A 19,749-nucleotide genomic window follows, 5' to 3' on the forward strand; every position below is an offset into this window, starting at 1 on the left:
CCCTCTGTTCAGCCATCATCCTCAGTATCTACTATTATGTATGTCCTACTTTGATTTGTCCTTCCAAAGTGTAAAACCTCACACTTGTCTGCATTAAATTCCATCTCCCATTTACAACCCATTTTCCAGCTGTTCTAGATCCCTCAGCAGTTTTTGTAATCCTTCTTGTTACGTACCAGGACAGCAGCAATAGAAATTAGCCAAGACAGTATTATATTTAAAATAATATTTTAATTATGAATTAACAATAATATAACACCTTATCTAATTTATCTAAAATAATCTACTTAACTCCAAAATATGGACAAGGGTATGTGTGTGTGGAATACCCCAAGCCACTACAGCTCAGGCATAATTCTCGAAAGGTAGATAAAGTTCAGTCTCAGAAAATCCAGTGTTGACACGTACGCTTTAAATTGATGCAAAGAAGTTCACAAGGTAGGTGGGCGAGACCAGGGTGTCAGACTGCTTATAAACTCACAAAATCCTTGTTGAGTGCTTCCAGAGAAATGAACTTTTCAGACAAGTGGCACACAAAGCTCCCCTTCTCTTTTCCTAGGGGACAAGAAGCATGATTCCCACAAAGCTTCCAGAATCCTTTTGTGGGTTAGCTGAAATGCAGTATTTCTTCTGCTTGCACACTTTCATGGGTCAGCCATTCCAAGTGACATTCACAATGGTCACAATCCAACTGTAAAATTCCTCTGCTTCCAGAAACCTTTCATGGGTCAGCCATTGAAAGTGACCTTCCCTTTTTGGTCACAGTGTGGCATACTCATTCCCCTATAACACAGAGAAATCAGACAAATTGTCTTACCATGAGGCCACTTCAACACTGCATTACTTTTAAGAGCTTTGCTCCAAAGTGCTGTCACCTTAAAATGGCCCCTGAGCAAATAGTGCACTGTTGCTTTATTCTGTTGGTCTTATGGTCTCTGCACCTGTGTTCTTGGAACCTCCTCTCTCTTGAGAAGTATTGAATTGAGTACTCGATGTCCTAGACTGTTAGCTCACACTCTCTCAAACTTGCAGCTTGAATTGTTCTCTTAAATAGGAGCATGTAATATTTCCTCAATTTCCATAATGCCTCAAATCTTGGTGTCATCTGCAAACTTGCTGATCCAATTATCATCCAGATCATTGATAGAGATGACAAAGAACAGTAGATCCAGCACCAGTCATTGAGGCATACCATTAATCATAGGCTTCCATTCAGAAAGGCAATCGTCCACTACCGCTCTCTTGCTTCTTCTGTAAAGCCAACATCTTATCAAATTTACTAACATACCATGAATACTGAGTGGCTGAACCTTCTTGACTAACCTTCCATTCAGAACCTTGTCATAGGCCTTACTAAAGACCAGGTATGCTACATCAATGGCTTTTATTTCATCAACTTTTCTGGTAACCTTTTGAACAACTCGATAAAATTAGTTAAACAAAACGTGCCTTGCATAATATGAAATCAGTCCTCAACTATCAAAATACTTGCATATCCTGAAATAGGTTAGAACACCATGCAACATTTTGTTCTACTCCTGCCTTCAGGTTCAATGGCATATCATTTCCCAGATTACTTTTAGATTTTTTTTGAGCTACTTTCCAATCTTCCAGCACCTCACCTGTGGATAAGGATGTTTTATCTTGTATTTGTATGTGTGAGACAAAACATGGATGATGGAAAAGGTTCTTTACTTTAAAGTTGTTGTAAACAACACCATGAGGCATGCAATGAGGCTGCAAGCCTCCATTACAGATCTTCTTTCTGCAGCCTCTTGCTCTGGTCAGCCCCCTGCTGGCAGCCAAGCCTAATCAAACAGGAACTATAATCAAGGCCTTGCTAGTGGCCATGCAAACTTTATCTGTAAGGGGCCCTGCAATTTCTCTACTAGGCTCCATCAAGATTCAAGGGAATACCTTGTCAGGGCCTGGGATTAATCCACCATTATTTGCCTGAAGAGGCAAGCATCTCCTCCTCTTTAATTTATATAGTTACCATGACATCACTGTGTTTGCATCACTTGCATAGACTCTGTCCCAGTTTCCTGAGTAAATGCAGATGCACAAAAAAACAATTTAAGATCTACTCCATCTCTTTTCGCTCCATACATAGCCAACCACTCTGATCTTCAAGAGGACCAAATTATCCCTTACTGTCCTTTTGTATGCCAAAGCAAACTCGTGTCTTCTTTTATCCCTCCTTAAGTATTTTCTTGGGTTTTTTTTTCATTTGCTCCTTGTTGCCTAAACCTGCTATCCACCTCTCTTCTTCTTAACCAGATCCCCAATATCCCACCAAATCTAAGTTCCCTATGCCTGCTAATTTTGCCTTTAATCCTGACAGGAACATACAAACTCTGTTCTCTCAAGATTTGAAATCCTCCCACTTACCAAGTACATCCTTGCCAGAAAGCAACCTGTCCACAAATCCACACTTTCTAGATCCTTTCTCATTTTTTTCAAAATTAGGCATTCTCCAATTTAGAAAGTCAACCTGAGAACCAGATATTTCTTTGTCCATGATTATCTTAAAACTAATGGGATTATGATAGCTGGGCCCAAAAGTTTCTCCTATACACACTTCCGTCAACTGTTCTTTTTTATTCCCGTACTCTCTCGTTGGCAGCTCTATAAATTGATTTAGGAAAACTTTTCTAAACATATATGGTAAACACTACTCCATCTAGCCCTTTTACTGTATGAGAGTCCCAATTATGTGCAAAGTTGAAATCACCTGCTATCACAACTTTGTTTCCTGCAGCTGTCTGCTATCTCTCTGCAGATGTGCTCCTCCAATTCTTGCTGACTATTGGATAGTTTATAGTATAATCCCATTAATGTGGTCATTCCTTTTCCATTCCTCAGATCCACCCATACAGCGTAAATAGAAGACGCTTTTCGACTAACCTGTCTGAGCACTGCCTTGATGTGTTTCATCACTTAGCAATGCCACACCACCCCTTTTCATCCCTCCATCTTTATCCCTTTAAATTGGAGACCCGTGGCCAGTGTTGTGCCCCAGGGATTTTTACTGGATTTATTAATGATGACCATATATATTAGTGATGTGGAATGGAATATAGGTGGCATTTTTAATAAGTTTACAGATGACACCAAATTCAGTGGTGTTAGAGAGTAATGAAGTAGTTTGTATAAATTTATAACAGTAGGTGGACCAGCTAGGAAAATGCACAAAGAAATAGCAGATGGAATTTAACTTAGACAAGTGTGAAATAATATTATTGGGAAGTTAAGACAAGTCAGGACATACAAAGTGAATGGCAGGCACCAGGAGAGTGTTATTGAACAGTGTAGAGCTCGTCGAAAGAACCAAAGACTTGTTGATCCAAACCAAGGCTTTTATTAGCAAAAGACAGGAGCTCTTCACAGGTGCCCGACCAGTCCGGAATGATCCGACCTGGCTAGGGACACAACCCTTTAAGGCCCAGACAATAGGCGTGGCTTAGCTCTCAGCCAATCGTTGTAAGCACAGTCTAGATACAGTAACTATATACACTATGTACATTGGTAATAGATCTGTACTATCACAAACAGTGAGATCTTGGGGCACAGATGCATAGTACCTTGAAAACTAGAACTCAGGGTGACAGAATGGAGTGGAAGGTATATGACATACTTGTCTTCATTGGCTGTGGCACTGAGTACAAGAGTTGGGACATCATACTGAAGTTGCCAAACCTTTGATTAGGGTCAGATTTGCATGTAATTCTGATCACCACACTGCAGAACAATGAGATTAAATGAGAGAGAGGGCAGAAAAGTTTCACAAGAATGTTGTCTGGGTTGGGAAACTGCTTCATTATCTGTTTTCCTAGAGTGAAGGAGAATGTGACTGATGGATATAAAATTATGAGGGTAACAGATAGGGTAGATAACCAGTGTCCGTTTCCTGCAATAAAGGTATCTAAAGGGTGTTAACATTAAAATGAGAGGAAAAAGTTTTACAGAGGAACTGAGGAGCAATAATTTTCACACAAAGATTAGTTAGTATCTAGAATAAGCTGCCAGAGGAGTTGGTGGTGACTAAAACAGCAAAAATATTTAAGAATCAGAATTCGAATTAAAACACGTCATGAAATTTGATGTTTTGTGGCAGCATCATAGCGCAAACATTCATTTTATAACCATCTTACAACATACTAGAATTTTTTTTAAAGTACACAAAAGTAAGGCAGTGGCTTTGGTTTATTGATTATTCAGGAATCTGGTGGCAGCAGGGAAGAAGCTGTCCTTGTGCCGCTGAGTGCTCGTCTTTAGGCTCCTGTACTTTTTCTCCCAATGGTAGCAGAGTGAAGAGGGCATGGCCTGGGTGGTGGAGGTCTTTGAGGATAGATGCTGCTTTTTTAAGTCACCGCTTCGTGTAGATAACTTCGATGGAGTGGTCTGGTGCCTGTGATGTCTCAGGCTGAGTTAACAACCCTCTGGAGTTTATTCTTGGCCTGAGACTTGGCTCCTCCATACCTGGCAGTGATGTAACCAGCTAGAATGCTCTCCACAGCACACCTGTAGAAGCCTTCAAGAGCTTTTTGTGGCCTACTAAATCTCCTCAGACTCCTGAGGAGAGCCTTCTTTGAAATTGTATCAACATGGAGGCTCCAGGACAGATTCTTGGAGATACTGACACTAAGGAATTTGTAGTTGTTGACACTTTCAACTACTGAGCCCTCAATGAGGACTGGGTCGTGTTCCCCTGAATTCCTTCTGAAGTCCACAATCATCTCTTTAGCTTTGCTATCATTGAGCATAATGTTGTTGTCGGTACACCATTCAATGAGCTGATGAATCCCCCTCCTGTTCACTTCCTCATTGCTGTTTCTGATTATGGCAACAACTGTGGTGTCATTTTCCAACTTGTAGATGGCATTGGAATTGTGCCTGGATGCATAATGAGTAGAGCAGTTTGCTAAGCACACATCCTTGGGGCGCTTCTGTGTTGATGATCAGTGAGGCGGAGACGTTGTTTCCAATTTGAACTGACTGTGGTCTTTTGGCGAGAAAGTCAAGGATCCCATTGCAGAGGGGTACAGAGGCCTAGAGTTTGTAGCTTCTTGACGCGCACTGAGGGAAAATTGGTATTGAAGGCTGAGCCATAATCAATTAAAAAGCAGCCACATACATGAATCTTGATAAGCATTTGAATGAGCAGGGCGGAGAGGGATATAGAATTCATACAGACACCTGTAGTTAATATAGAAAAGCATAATCCTGGGAATAGGCACAGTAGGCCAAAGGATCTTTTTCTCTGTGGTATTTCTCTATGATTCTGAGGGGAGTTAAAGCCAGCACAAATTGGCCTTGATAGAATACTCCTGCTCCTAGTTATTTTGGTTGTGTCTTCCTGTGTTTTGAAATGATGAAGATCGTAAAACTTTAAAAGGAGGAATTTGTGAGAGACAATCTGGGAGAGAGGAAAGAGAAATGAAAGCTTTGGAAAGGAGAGTGAAGAGTATCAACTGTTAACTGAAGAATATAGACAAGAAAGATACTAATATTATCCAGATTTTAGACTTCATATTTCAGATTTATTGTCAGAGTACATACACGATGTCACATACAACCCTGAGATTCTTTTTTTCTGTGAGTGAGGCAGAGTTACCACCTATGGGCAGTGCAAAAAGAACTGTACACAATGTACACATGAGAAAAAAAATAAAGAAATGTAAAGAATTGTGCAATACAGAGAGGAAAAAAGCACCAAACAATCTTGTAGAAAAGTAAGAGTTCTTCAGTGGGTCCCTGATTGAGTTTTTGGTGGAGTTTTTGCTGTTCCTGAACATGGTCTAGGTTCTGTGGCACCTAGACCACTTTCCTCATGGCAACAGCAAGAACAGAGCATGTGCTTTTGTGTGGGTCTTTGATGATTGCTGCTGCTTTCTGATGGCAGTGTTCCCCATAGATTTTTTTCATTGGTGGGGAGGGTTTTGCCAGTGATCTTATGAGCCTTGTCCGCTACCTTCTGGAGGGCTTTGTGCTCAAGGGTACCTGTGTCCCCATACCAGATCTTGATGCAGCTGGTCAGCACATCTTTGTAGAAATTTGCCAGAGTTCTTGGTGTCATGCCAAACTACTGAGGAAGTAGAGCTGCTGATGGTCTTTCTTCACAATGCCATTAGTGCGTTGGGAAAATTAATCCAAGGGAAAAGTAGAAAGAATTGTAACTGATGTCAATTGAGGCAGCAAATATTTGGATGAATTGTAAATAGAGGGACATCTAATTCATAAATTAGATCAGCCATGATCGTATTGAATGGCGGAGCAGGCTCAATGGGCCATTTTTGGCCTACTTCTGTTCCTACTTCCTATGTTCCTACGTTCCTATGACAAAGAGAGGAAGGAAAAAAAAATTGGGAAGTGGAACTGGCTTGAGTTCAAAGAGAAGAAAACTGCAACTGGAATCTGGGATTTGATTGCAAGCAGGAGAGGAAGACAGAATGGGGAGGAAGCTTCACAGGGGTTCTTTGCTGGTCGGCCACAGTGAAGGAGTTAGAGACTTGCTGAAAAACTTTGCAAACAGTGTGATAGTACAGATCTACCACCAATGTACATAGTGTATATAGTTACTGTATCTAGACTGTGCTTACAGCGATTGGCTGAGAGCTAAGCCACGCCTATTGTCTCGGCCTTAAAGGGTTGTGTCCCTAGCCAGGTCGGATCATTCCGGACTGGTCGGCCACCTGTGAAGAGCTCCTGTCTTTTGCTAATAAAAAGCCTTGGTTTGGATCAACAAGTCTTTGGTTCTTTCGACGAGCTCTACAATTTTATTAGCAAAAGGTTCTTTTGTGGAGAACTAAAGGGAAACAAAACCACCTGTGGTAGTCGGCCAAATCTGCCATCCCAAAAAGTAACATAGCATACTAGTTTGTAAAATTATTATACCTTAGGTTTTTTGCTGCACTCATGGTCAAACTGTTTAGAGTCTTTAAGTTGGCCAACAGCTCAGAAGTGCCTGGTGGGATGGTGGGCGTAGCAGGCGCTACGTGCAGGGTGCTGGTCAGTTACTCCAGGCGTGGTGGGTGTAATCCGAGCCAGGCAGCTTGAAGCCATACTTGTCCATGCACCAACACAGGCCTCTCCGCTTCCCCTTCGAGGGCTTGCACTGCTTGCTTTTATAGAGTCCCTTGCGGTCACAGTTGGGGATGTACAAGTCGAGGGGGCTGAGAAAGACCGCCTTGTTCAGGCTCTGGAGCACCACGTCCATCTGTCTGCAGCACGGACCCAGCTCGGACTCGTGCTTGTGACCGGTCTGATGCCGATCGTGGGCCGTGTTCTCCGAGAATGAGATGACCTTGGACACCCGCAGTCTCTTCTCCCGGTCCTTCTTCAGTGCCTCCACCTTGTGGTTGGACAGACACATGTGCTTCTTCACCATGGGGATGTAAACATCCTCTGGTGCTTCTGGTGTTGCCAGCTCATCAAACGCTGGAGGTCCCTTCCTTGGCATGGGCTCGGGGTTGGGTGGGGTCTTGGCCGTGCTACACACACCGCGGCCATGGAGCAAGGCGTGTAGCGGCTTCTCCTCCTGTAGCTTCGGCAGACACTTGAGTCCCGCGGCGCAAAGCTCGGTGTAAACGCCGCAGCTCCAACCCTCGTCCAGGGCGCACGTCAGGCAGCAGCCGCAGCCCAGCTCCTTGACCAGCTGACAGCCGCCCGGAGGGGCCGAGCACACCAAGGTGACCTTGACATCGCACGGCGGGCAGTGGACCTGTGGACCCAGCGCCAGGCAGTAGAAGCCCCCTGACAACAGCAGCAGAGCTGGAAGGCAGCCCACCATGTTGAGAGGGTCTGGAGAACCCGCCTCCTCCCGCGGCTTGGACACTACACCAATTGCTTATTTGACTCTGGGTCAACTGATAGTTTGATCCAGCCAGATCTGGCCCTCCGTTGGGGACTTGACATTATCCCCACTACCCAGAGGATCTCATTAGCGACGAGGTCGCACTCGACCGGGATAAAGGGGTATTGCATCGCCACACTGGAAGTACAGGGCGTAACGGTCACCCACTTCAAATTATTCGTCTTTCCCCATTTGAGCGCCCCAGTGTTGCTGGGTTTAGACTTTGTGTCAGTTCCGAATGGTGTCCCTGCACTTTGGGGGACCCCACGCCCCCCTCTCGGTCTGCCATTGCCCCACCCCCGAAGCACCCGTGCAACCCGCCCCCGTGCCCCGGGGCCAATCCTGCGGCCTTTCCACACTCCGGATTGCGCCGCCAGCACTCTTCGCAAACCTCACCCCTGGCTGGAAGCCTGTGGCCACCAAAAGTCGGCAATATAGTTACAAAAACAGGCAATTCATTAGGAGTGAGGTGCGTAGATTGCTGGATGAGGGCATCATCGAACCCAGTTCAAGCCCCTGGAGAGCCCAGGTGGTGGTTGTCAAGAATGGGGAAAAACTACGGATGGTGGTCGACTATAGCCAGACCATTAACCGCTTCACCCTCCTGGATGCGTACCCCCTGCCATGCATCACGGATGTGGTGAACCAGATCACCCAATACCGCATATTCTCCACCATTGACCTACGTTCGGCCTACCACCAGCTCCCGATCTGCTGCAAGGACTGACCATTCACAGCCTTTGAAGTGAATGGGCGGCTATATCAATTTCTTAGAGTACTATTCGGGGTCACGAATGGTGTCGCGGTCTTCCAGCGGGAAATGGACCGGATGGTGGACCAGAACGGGCTAACTGCTACCTTCCTGTATCTGGACAATATCACCATCTGCGGCCATGACACGCAGGACCACAACGCCAACCTAGACAAATTTCTTCAAACTGCCCGTCAGCTGAACCTGACTTACAATTTGGACAAGTGTGTCTTCCGGACCACACGACTCGCTATTCTAGATTGCGTGGTGGAGAACGGGATAGTCATGCCAGATCCTGACCACATGCATCCCCTAATGGACTTACCCTCCCCCGGTACCCAGAAAGCTCTCAAATGCTACCTGGGCCTTTTCTCGTATTTCGCCCAATAGGTTCCACACTACGCCAACAAGGCGCGTTCTCTTATCAAGACCACCTCCTTTCCCCTCTCGACCGAAGCCAGAGAGGCTTTCGATCGAATCAAATCCGACATTGCTGCTGCGACGCTGCACGCGATCGATGAGTCTGTCCCATTTCAAGTCAAGAGCGATGCATCCGACTTCGCCCTGGCAGCCACCTTGAACCAGGCGGGTCGGCCTGCAGCCTTCTTCTCCAGAACCCTCCAGGGTCCGGAGAGTAGACACTCCTCGATCGAGAGAGGAGGCCCAGGCCATAGTTGAAGCGGTGCGTCGTTAGAGACATTACCTCGCTGGGAGGCGCTTTACACTGTTGACTGATCAATGCGCGGTCTCCTTCATGTTCAGCAACATCCAGCGTGGTAAGATAAAAAACGACAAAATCGCCAGATGGAGAATCGAACTCTCCACCTTTAACTATGACATCCTGTACCAGCCTGGTAAGCTCAACGACCCACCTGACGCGCTCTCCAGGGGGACATGCGCCAGCATACAGATGGACAGACTACAGAAACTCCATGAGGCGCTCTGACATCCAGGGGTCACTAAGTTTGCCCACTTTGTGAAGGCGCACAACCTACCCTACACAGTCGAGGAGATCCGCTCCATGACCCGAGCCTGTTCGGTGTGCGCTGAATGCAAGCCCAACTTCTTCCATCTGGATAACTCCCATGTTATCAAAGCCACCCGCACCTTCGAGCGTCTTAGCGTAGACTTTAAGGGGCCCCTACTGTCGACCAATCGTAATACCTATATCCTTACGGCCATCGACGAGTACTCCCGCTTCCCGTTCACTGTGCCCTGCCCAGACACCACTGCCACCTCAGTGATACAGGCCCTTCACAGTATTTTCGCCATCTTCGGATACCCCAATTCCATCCACAGTGATAGGAGGTCCTCATTCATGAGCGCAGAGCTGCAACAGTACCTTCTGGAGTGTGGTATCACTTCAAGCAGGACCACGAGCTATAACCCACGCGGTAACGGCCAGGTCAAGAGGGAAAATGCCACCATATGGAGAGCGGTTACACTGGCTCTCCAGTCTAAAGGTCTCCCCACCTCTCACTGGCAGGAGGTTCTCACTAGTGCCTTACACTTCATCTGCTCCCTCCTATGTACTGCAACAAATGCCACCCCCCACGAAAGGATGTTCCTTTTCCTGAGGAAATCCGAATCAGGAACCACTGTACCGGCATGGCTCACCGTCCCTGGCCCCGTCCTTTTGCGATGCCACGTCCGGCACTCAAAGAATGACCCCTTGGTCGACTGAGTGACTCTACTCCACGCGAACCCACATTATGCCTACGTTGAGTTCCCAGACGGGTGGGAGGACACTGTTTTGGTGCGGGATCTAGCTTAGGACACAGTAAACCCAGCAAACCCCCCCCAACCCAACCTTCCCCAACTCTTTATTCCCCAGGCCTCGTGCCGCAAAAGAAGGACCAACAGCACCCCAACGACCCGGGCCACCCTGCCGATAACACGACTGGGGAATTGAGCGACGGAGCAGTCGCACCTGATGAGCCCGCTGGCGACACCACCCCAGCGACCCCAATCCTGGCACCACGGCGGTCATGCCGGATGGTCAGACCCCCTGACTGCTACAGTCCTTGACCTACCCCTTCCTTTCATTCTCTCCCTCATTTTTTGTTTTTTTTTCCAGGGTCAGTTCTCCAAGAAGGGTTGAATGTGATAGTACAGATCTATCACCAATGTACATAGTGTATATAGTTATTGTATCTAGACTGTGCTTACAGCGATTGGCTGAGAGCTAAGCCACGCCTATTGTCTGGGCCTTAAAGGGTTGTGTCCCTAGCCAGGTCGGATCATTTCGGACTGGTCGGCCACCTGTGAAGAGCTCCTGTCTTTTGCTAATAAAAGCCTTGGTTTGGATCAACAAGTCTTTGGTTCTTTCGACGAGCTCTACAAACAGCATCTATAGTAAATCAGTCTGATTGTATTGATCAATAGTCGCTTGGCATTTTTCCATGCTGCAACCTGTTGATGAAATTATGTCAGATTGTCTATAGTTTATTGAGAGCAGGTGGAGTGCTGATCATTTGAAAACATTTCAAGTTGGTGAAAGCAAAGACAGAGGCTGTTTTTTTTTTAAGCACCTTTTCCAAATTCCTTTAGTATCCAATTACAAAATATATTGTTCACCCAAATTATAAAATTACTTTAATAAATATGATTTCACTCCCACAATGATACCCTTAAATTTGTCAGGCAATGAAATTGTAATTATCAGTCACATTTTGTGGGCTAAAAGTGTTGCCTGTGGCAAGTACAGTAGCATTCCTTTCCTCTAACATAAGAATTATTTTTTTAGGAAGCACAAAGATAAAAAGAAATCTCAAAAAATGTCATCAGTTGGCTCTCTTCAGATGGTATGTGAATTATTTTTGAAAATGAAAGTTCATTGCTCCATAGTTTCCAGGTGAGACAAAATTTGAGTTTTGCAAAATAGCAGCAAATGTTTGCAAAGTGGCATTGGCCTTCAGGACTAGAGACTGTACACAAAGGCTTGATGCGTTTTCAGAATTGTTTCCCTCTAATTACTTGATCGTGTTGTAAAAGATAAATTTATGTTCTACACTTGGGAACTTTATTTTCTTTACTCAAATTGTGAACAAAATGATATACTGTCTGCCTTTTGGGAGTCTTTCCAATTTTGACCAAGGTGACAAAATATTTATGTTAATCAATATATTTACCTTTTTCTGGCCAACATTATGAACTCTCATCATCAAAAGGGAGAGGAAAAAAAGCAACACATCGCAGTAGCAATTATTTTAAGTAGGGAAGCACATTGAGAAAGTAGTGGGATAAATGGATAAAGTACAGGTCTGATAATCCAACTGAATTTTTTGGTGAACTGGTCATTTGTTTAAAAAAAACAGCCCAGTAGCAACAGCAAATCACTTGCATCAATCTTTAAACAACAACAAACAACAAGGGAAGGCTTTATAAGCATTAAAATGTTTAATTCTCACCAAAAAATTGCTGGCCACCACCAACCCCCAACACGTCCCCAACGTCGCCGCTGATCACCAAAACCTCACAACCGCTGCTGCAATTCCCCAACAATGTACCCACCTCAGCCGTTGATCCCCAGGGAGGCTTCCAGGGCCAGTGAAACACTTAATGGAAAGTTGGCAGGCTCCTGCCTTCCTGTCGGCTTGTTCCAGCATGGGCTGTTCCAGTTTCTCACCCTGTTTCTTGATGTTGGAGGCTGACACAGACCCAGTCTTCACCTACACACACTCCCTCTCCCAACCGCCACCGTTGATCACTGACACCTCCCCGCCAATGTCACGCTCCTGCCCTGGAGCCCGAGGTCCTGCTCCTGCCCATGAGACTGCTCTCCTTGATGACGCCGACTTGCGGCTGGGAGATAGTGGCACACAGTTTGAAAGGCAAAGTTGGAAAGAAAAGGCAATAGGGGTAGGTAAAGAAGAAATTGAAAGAGAGAGAGGAGGGAGTTACCTGAAACAAGAACAATCGTTCTAATTTCATGTTGGATTAAATTCATTTCAACCTGTGAGGATTTTGGATAACTGAGGATTTCTGATTGTTTTGGATATTCTCATTTATCCAAATTTTTCTGAGGCAAATAATTGTCACTTCCTGGTCCAAAAAAATTTCAGATAAATGAGGATTTTTAATAATCCTATTTTAGATAAATGGATCTGTACTCTAGTTATACCTTCCTGCACTTCTGTTTGACATAATATGCCTGCATTTCATTTTGGTATTTTGCCTGACTGTTTTTACATAACTTAAACAAGGAAAAATTGAAAACTCATCTCTTTCACATGTCTTCTCAGTTTCGTTTTGCAGATAGCAAGGACATTTTATTAATGATAGTTGGACTCATAGCTGCAGTGGCTCATGGAATGTGCCTTCCACTATTATCAATTGTTTTTGGTGATATGACAAATGGCTTTATATGCCAGGCACAGTCTGCCAATACATCATGTGAGTAGATGGTCCTTTTTGTGGGTTTCTTGGGTGGTGCTGTCTTTGTTGTCAATCATAAGATTAGAAATAATTAAAGAAAATTAAGTGTTGAACGAAAAGCGGGTCAAATGATATAACTACTATGTTTACAACCCTGTTAACTTAGTGGTAAAGTCATTACTACAAAATGAGTAGTTAATTATTTCAAATATGCTAAATTAAAATTCAGAATGCTACCAAAAAAAATTAATTGGATAGGACTTCAAACTCCAAAAGAACAATGGACATGAATAATTTACTGAGGAAAAAAATGTTTTAAGAATGAAATAGAATATTGGATGTACTAACACAAAGAGAATTGAGAGTCCCTGGGATTAGTTTATCATTGAGGATGAATAAGTTATGTTCTTCAATCTTGAAATTTCACTTTAAAATTCCAATGCTGAATTATATCAGCTTCACCCCATTTACTGTATAATTATGGCATGTTAGATAACAAGCAGTATATTATTTGTACAAAAGCATGACAGGTTTATTCCATGAGGTGTTTTCTGCAATAAACATCAAATTGATTAATCATGAACATTTTCTCTTTAAAATATTTTAATTCAGTTTAACATATAAACTTACATACAAAGTTTTAAGGAAAACACAAAGCAAGTCATTTCATATACATACAAGGACAAAAAAAGGTGGATGGAACTACATGAGACAATTCCTTGATCCTCATGAGAAACAAGAAATTGACAATGTTTAACAATGTTAAATCCATATTTGCCAAATTAATCCAAATAAAGATTGATAAAAAGAAAAAAAGAGAAGAAAACAAACAAAAAAAACCCTAAAAACTAAATCTAATTTACCCCCCTCCCTCTAATCAAGGTAACCTTTGTAAAAGAAAAGGGATATTGTGGAACAGATAGTGACCTCTAGACATCGGACAGAGAATCTCCAAAACATTCAAAATTCTTAATTCTTAATTCTTCCAAACATGAATAGCCCCACATCTTTACAAATTGAAACTTTCTATCTTTAACATTGAATCTAATTTAATCCAAGCTTAAATAGCATATTGCATAATGTAAACACTGTGTATGAGTAGGAAGGATCTTTCCATTTCAATAAAATTGCTTGTCTGGCTATCAGTGTGGTAAAAGCTAAAACTTTCTCTTGAGTTTTAGGTAGAGGTATATCTGACTCATGTAAAAAACCAAACAAAGCAATTAATGAACATGGTTCTATTTTAATCTTAAAAATAGTTGTTAAAGTTTTGAAAATGTCTTTCCAAAATCTTTCTAGATTTGGGCACTCCCAAAATATATGGATCAGTGAAGCTTCAAAAATTTTATATTTTTCACATAGTGGATCAATATCTGCTTTAAAAAATAAGATTGTTTAAGTTTGGATGTATGTGTTCTATATACCACTTTAAATTGTAATAAGCATTACCTTGCACAAAATGAGGAATCATTAACCAAGCTAAGAGGAGAGTACCAATCTTCCTCTGGAAAATGCTATGTTCAAATCTCGTTCCCAGTTGTTCTTAATCCCAGCCATTGAGTCTGATCTTAAATCCAATAAATCATTATAAATATTTGATATTAATCCACTGTGGGGAAAAAAAAACATGTTAAATAATGAATCAAGAATATTAGTATTTGAGATTCAAAGAAAATCAGAAAGCTTGGACTGAACAAAATGTCTAATTTGTAAATATCTAAAAATTATCTGTTAGAAAGATTAAATTTGGCTGATAATTGTTCAAAATAGGCAAAGTTATCTCGAATACAAAGATCCTTATAACTTTGGATACCTAATCTATACTATTCCTAGAAATCTACGTCCAGCAGCAACGGCTGAAAAAGATGATTATCTGTAATGGGAATAGCCAGGGAAAAACTAATAAACCCCAAGAATTTTCTAAATTGAGTCCATATTCTCAATCTATTTCTTATTAATGGATTATGTGTTAATTTAGAAAAGGAAAATGGTAAAACAAAATGCTAAAGTTGCCAACATAGAAGTTTTTTTAAGCCTAAACATTTTTGATTGTTGTAAATTACATCAAATTGAAGCCATAGGGCATGAATATAACAATTTAATCCATTTAATGAAGTCTGGACGAAAATTACATTTTTCTTAGATAGCAAATAGATATTCCCATTTCTCCTGATCGAACACATTATCAGCATCTAATGAAAGAACACATTCTGTCACTGGGGTGGAGAATAAATATAAAATATTCAATGGTCGATGTTCGTGATGATAAGAATAGCAATTTACCCAATTAAAATCAATAGTCATTGATTTTGGGAGGCAATTTTAACAGTTGTTTGGATTCAGTTTTAGACTGTTCTTCTTCTAGATTAGCAACCCTTTCTAAATCTGCAGCTGTAATGCATTCCTTTCTAGCAAATTTTAGTATTACAGATGTTTGGTGCTTTTTAAATCCTACCAGCAGAGAATAATCTTTTTTAAATCTAATGTGCATTATTCTTATACCAGGATTGATTATTTTTTTAATTGGCAACCAATTAACCTCCTTGACCAAATCATGTGAACACTGAGGAATAGTTATATCTAATCATCCCCCAGTCATCTTATCTTTGAATTCTTATGACATTCTGTTTACAAAAAATGGTAATGGAAATTTAATACTACTCTCCTTGCAGATAAAGAATTTTTTAAATTTTCTGTAGAAACAAATACAGTTTTTCTTTTCTACTAACTCCTCCAACTTGATTGTTTGGGACACAATTAAAGCAAATTATTTCTTACACTGCTAACATTAAGAAGACTAACAAAGAAAGGTTAGAATGAATCAATCAGATCAAGCAAATTGATTTACAATTTTCTTAAAATAAAAATCAGGAATGACACAAAAGAAAAGTAGAACTTCACACTAAATTTGATCTTCTTTCGACCTATCCAATTGAACAGCAATTGTTAAGAAGTAAAGTCTTCTTTATATGCATGGAGGAAAAAAATCTAGTAAGTTATTAGCTGGACAATTAAAAGGAATTTCATCTTTAAAAAAAAACAAATAAATAAGATTTGGAAGAGAGATAATAAAATTTCAACAGATTATTTCAAAATAAATGATCCTATAAGAGAATTTTACTCTTGTAGCGACTACTCCAGTAGAACTACTTAATGAATACAGCATACAAAGTGTTGGTCAACAAAGAACCTTTATTTAAATTTGCCTCCTCTTTTGAATCCCTTCCGGCCCGGACACCCGGGACTGGAAGTGACATCACTCCATGCCTGCCACTCACCTGCAGGGTGCATGTCTCAAAGTAAAGACGACATGAGCCCTGCGCCATCTTGAAGGTGAGCACCCAACTCTCCAATGCACCGTGATCCACCCCGCAGCACCGCACGCATCCCCTCCCCCGGCCAGGTGACTGAGCGGTAACCAGGCCCGCGGCGCTGCATAGCTGCTCAGTGAGCTGCACAGGCGACAGTTGAGCCCACTGCAATACGTGGCTGCTCACCCCATTACATTTTAACCTTTATACCTCTGAATTTGACAATGATTTTGTTTCAATGTCAGAATTCCTAAATCAGTTGAATTTACCTGTGCTTTCTCAAGACAGACATGCAAGTCTGGAGAAACCTATTTCACAGGATGATATAGCTATGGCTATTTCCTCATTATAGTCTGGTAAATCTCCAGGACAAAATGGGTTTCCTGCTGAATTTTATAAATCTCTCTCCAAATGGCTTTTACCCACTTAAGCTTGGTGTTGGCAACTCAGTTAAAGATGAGAAGTTTCCCTTATTTAATGTGGCTTGTATTTTCCTTATCCTAAAAAAAAGAGAGCCAATGGAAAGAACATCTTTTTTATTACTTAATGTTGATATGAAAATTGTATCTAAAATTTTAGTGTATAGATTAGAAAATATTCTACCAGTAATTATCAACTCTGACCCAAGTGGTTTGATTATAAATTAAAAACTTTATCAAACATTCATCAAACAGAACATGACATTTATGTCTGGCTGTAAATATATTATAGCATGTGTGGTAAACAGTGTGACGTAAGAATCACACACACACACAAATTTGAGTCAAAGTCAAAGACTGATTTATTGCTCTTCCAACTCTGCTTATATTGACTCCCTGACTCTGATGACAGGAGTGACGTAATTGCAGTGCCGGCGTCCAACTGGCCAGCGTTCCTATGGGATGGAAGGTCACGCGGGACGATGGCCATTGATCCCAGTGGAGCCCTCGTGATTACCGCATTCTCCAGCCATTTTGTGAACCGGGTTGTGACTTGGTTTGAGGGTTATGTGCCAGACGAATCTGGTGCCCACCATCTTTACCATAGTCTCGATGGCTGGATGCACCAGGTTGCCATGTTGCCAGTAGGATCAGGTGGGGTTTGCTAGTGAAGACATCGCAGAGGAGCATCTGGTTTCTGCAGGTGATGACAAAATCCTCCAGCTGCAGCCTGGAACACGCCATCTTGTATACCAGGATCTCAAAGTCTTCATGTTTCCCTTGCAAGGGCTTAATAGTCTATGCCTTACGATAGGGCATGGAAGTACTCGAAGGCAGGACAAGAGGGTGCATTGGCCACCATGTCATTCTTGCCAGTTATGTGTTGGATGTTCATTGTGAATTTGGACACATAGGAAAGGTGCCTCTGCTGCCAGGACGACCACAGGCCAGACACTTTATGGAAGGTGAAGGTTAGTGGTCTGAACGGACCTTGAATTGCCTGCCTTCCAGGAAGTATCGGAAGTGCCTGACCACCAGGTACAGCACAAATAGCTCCCAGTCAAAAGTGCCGTATTTAAGTTCAGAAGGCCAAAGGTGCCTGCTAAATAAGGCCAGGGGCTGTCACTGTCTGTCGATTAGCTGTTTGAGGTCCCCTCTGACTGCTGTGCTGGAGGTGTCCACCATGAGGGCAGTCGGCGTCTCCAGTGTGGGGTGAATCAAAAGGGTGGCATTAGCCAGAGTATCCTTCGCCTTCTGGAATGCCTCCAAGCCCTTCTTGTCCCAGGCAGCATCTTTATTTTTCCCCACTGTGAGCATTATCCAAGCTGCTGCCAGTATGAATCAATGGTAGAAATTAATCATACTGGTGAATCGCTGCAGTCCCTTCATGATGCAAGGTTTTGTGAACATCCAAAGGACTTCCACCTTCTCGGGGAGTGGTTTTACCCTGTACCTGTCCATCAGATGCCCTATGAGTTAATCATGTCCTGCCCGAAGTGACACTTGGCAGGGTTGATGATCAGCCCGAACTCCTGCTGGTGGGTGAATAGTTGTCTGAGGTGAACCGTATGCACTGAATGGTTGTGGCTGGCAATAAGAATATCATCCAAGTAGATGAATACGAATAGGATGTCCCCACCACCATGTCCATCAGCTGCTGAAATGTCTGAGCAGCATTCTTAAGGCTGAAAGTTATTCTCATGAATTCGAACAAGCCAAAGGGGGTGAAATTGGCGGTTTTGGATGCGTCCTTGGGGTACACTGGGATTTGATAATGACCCCTGATTAAATTGACCTTTGAAAACACCCATGCCCCTTGTAAGTTGGGGATCAAGCCCTGGATATGGGGCACAGGGTATTTGTCCACTGTGGTGGTCTCATGAGGCATTGGTAATCACCAAATGGCCTCCACCCTCCTACTGACTTTGGGTCCATGTGCAGGGGGGAAAGCTCAGGGGCTGTCCAACCACACTATCCCCAACACTTCAACACATGTTCTGACATGTACCAAGTGCTGCCCTTTTAAGTCTGCCTGCAGGCAATGGGCACACAGGAAATTGGCTCCCAGGAGTGGTTGTGCCACTGCCACAACAGTGAAAGTCCACTTAACCCAATGGCCAGTAGACCATAGGGGATGGCGCAGGTGCCATAAGTTTGTATTGAGGTGCTGTTCACTGTCCTCAGTGCTGGGCCTGGCTTGGCGTTCCAGGTGTCGTAGGCCATGGGGGTGGGGGGGGCGGGGAGGACACTTATTTTGGCACCGCTGTCCATGAGGAACTGCCTTTCTGACAGAGAGTCTGAAACATGGAGGAGGCTGTCACAATGGCCAACCACCACAGCCATTAATGACGGCTGGCTGTGGCATTTCCCAGAAACGAGCAGAGTGGGCAGGATCGACGGGCTGCTGCACCCCATCATTGATGGTAATAACAATATGGCTGGGTAGGGGGTGTCCACTTGCCTCTCTGTCTGCTGTGCCCTTGTTGCCAGCTGGGGTCAGTGCTTGGCGAGCTGTTCCACTGAGGTGCCATTTTCTTTCTTCACTCCACAGCACCACCACCTGGGCTGCGACTTTCCTCGGGTCACTGAAGTCCTTGTCAGTGAGCAAGAGTCAGATATCCTCGGGCAGCTGCTCCAAGAAGATCTGCTCAAAGAGCAGGCAAGGCTTGTAGCCCTCGGCGAGTGCAAGCATTTCGCTTATGAGGGTGGAAGAGGCCCTTCCCCCAAACTGTCTACATGCAGCAAATGGGTGGTATGTTGGTGTCGTGATAGCCTGAAAGTGCAGGTTAGTAGCTCTTTGAGGACACCATATTTGCCATATTTGCCTTGTTCTGGAGGCTGCCGTAGGAAATTGACAACTCTCGCTCCCATGTCCTGGTCAAATGAGCTCACTATGTAGTAGTAGCAGATGTCATCATCAGTGATCTGTCGAAGGTGGAACTGGGCCTCACCCTGTTCGAACCACGTGTATGGCTGTGTCACTCAAAATGTTGGTAGCTTGAGTGAGTCTGCATGGAGAGCTGCTTGGTTTGTCAG

At 43.3% G+C, this 19,749-nt stretch overlaps 1 protein-coding gene and 1 pseudogene across 15 annotated transcripts in view; one reads left to right on the plus strand and one right to left on the minus strand.

Annotated features, from left to right (window-relative positions):
• Positions 1–19,749, plus strand: part of LOC138751511 (ATP-dependent translocase ABCB1-like) — a 135,685-nt gene that overhangs the window by 39,529 nt on the left and 76,407 nt on the right. For 12 of the 15 annotated variants that reach the window (XR_011350009.1, XM_069913846.1, XM_069913855.1 and 9 more), the window contains 2 exons: positions 11,353–11,410; positions 12,851–13,001. Coding sequence is in view for 13 of the 15 variants with exons in the window: in XM_069913846.1 (XP_069769947.1) it covers positions 11,353–11,410; positions 12,851–13,001 (209 nt within the window). In the remaining 2 variants the exon portion in view is untranslated. The other 3 variants (XM_069913857.1, XM_069913858.1, XM_069913859.1) reach the window with 3 other exon arrangements.
• LOC138754204 (insulin-like growth factor-binding protein 5 pseudogene) lies at positions 7,013–7,823 on the minus strand (annotated as a pseudogene).

The sequence above is a fragment of the Narcine bancroftii genome, chromosome 1 (genome assembly GCF_036971445.1).
Source record: "Narcine bancroftii isolate sNarBan1 chromosome 1, sNarBan1.hap1, whole genome shotgun sequence".
In the NCBI taxonomy this organism is placed as follows: Eukaryota; Metazoa; Chordata; class Chondrichthyes; order Torpediniformes; family Narcinidae; genus Narcine; species Narcine bancroftii.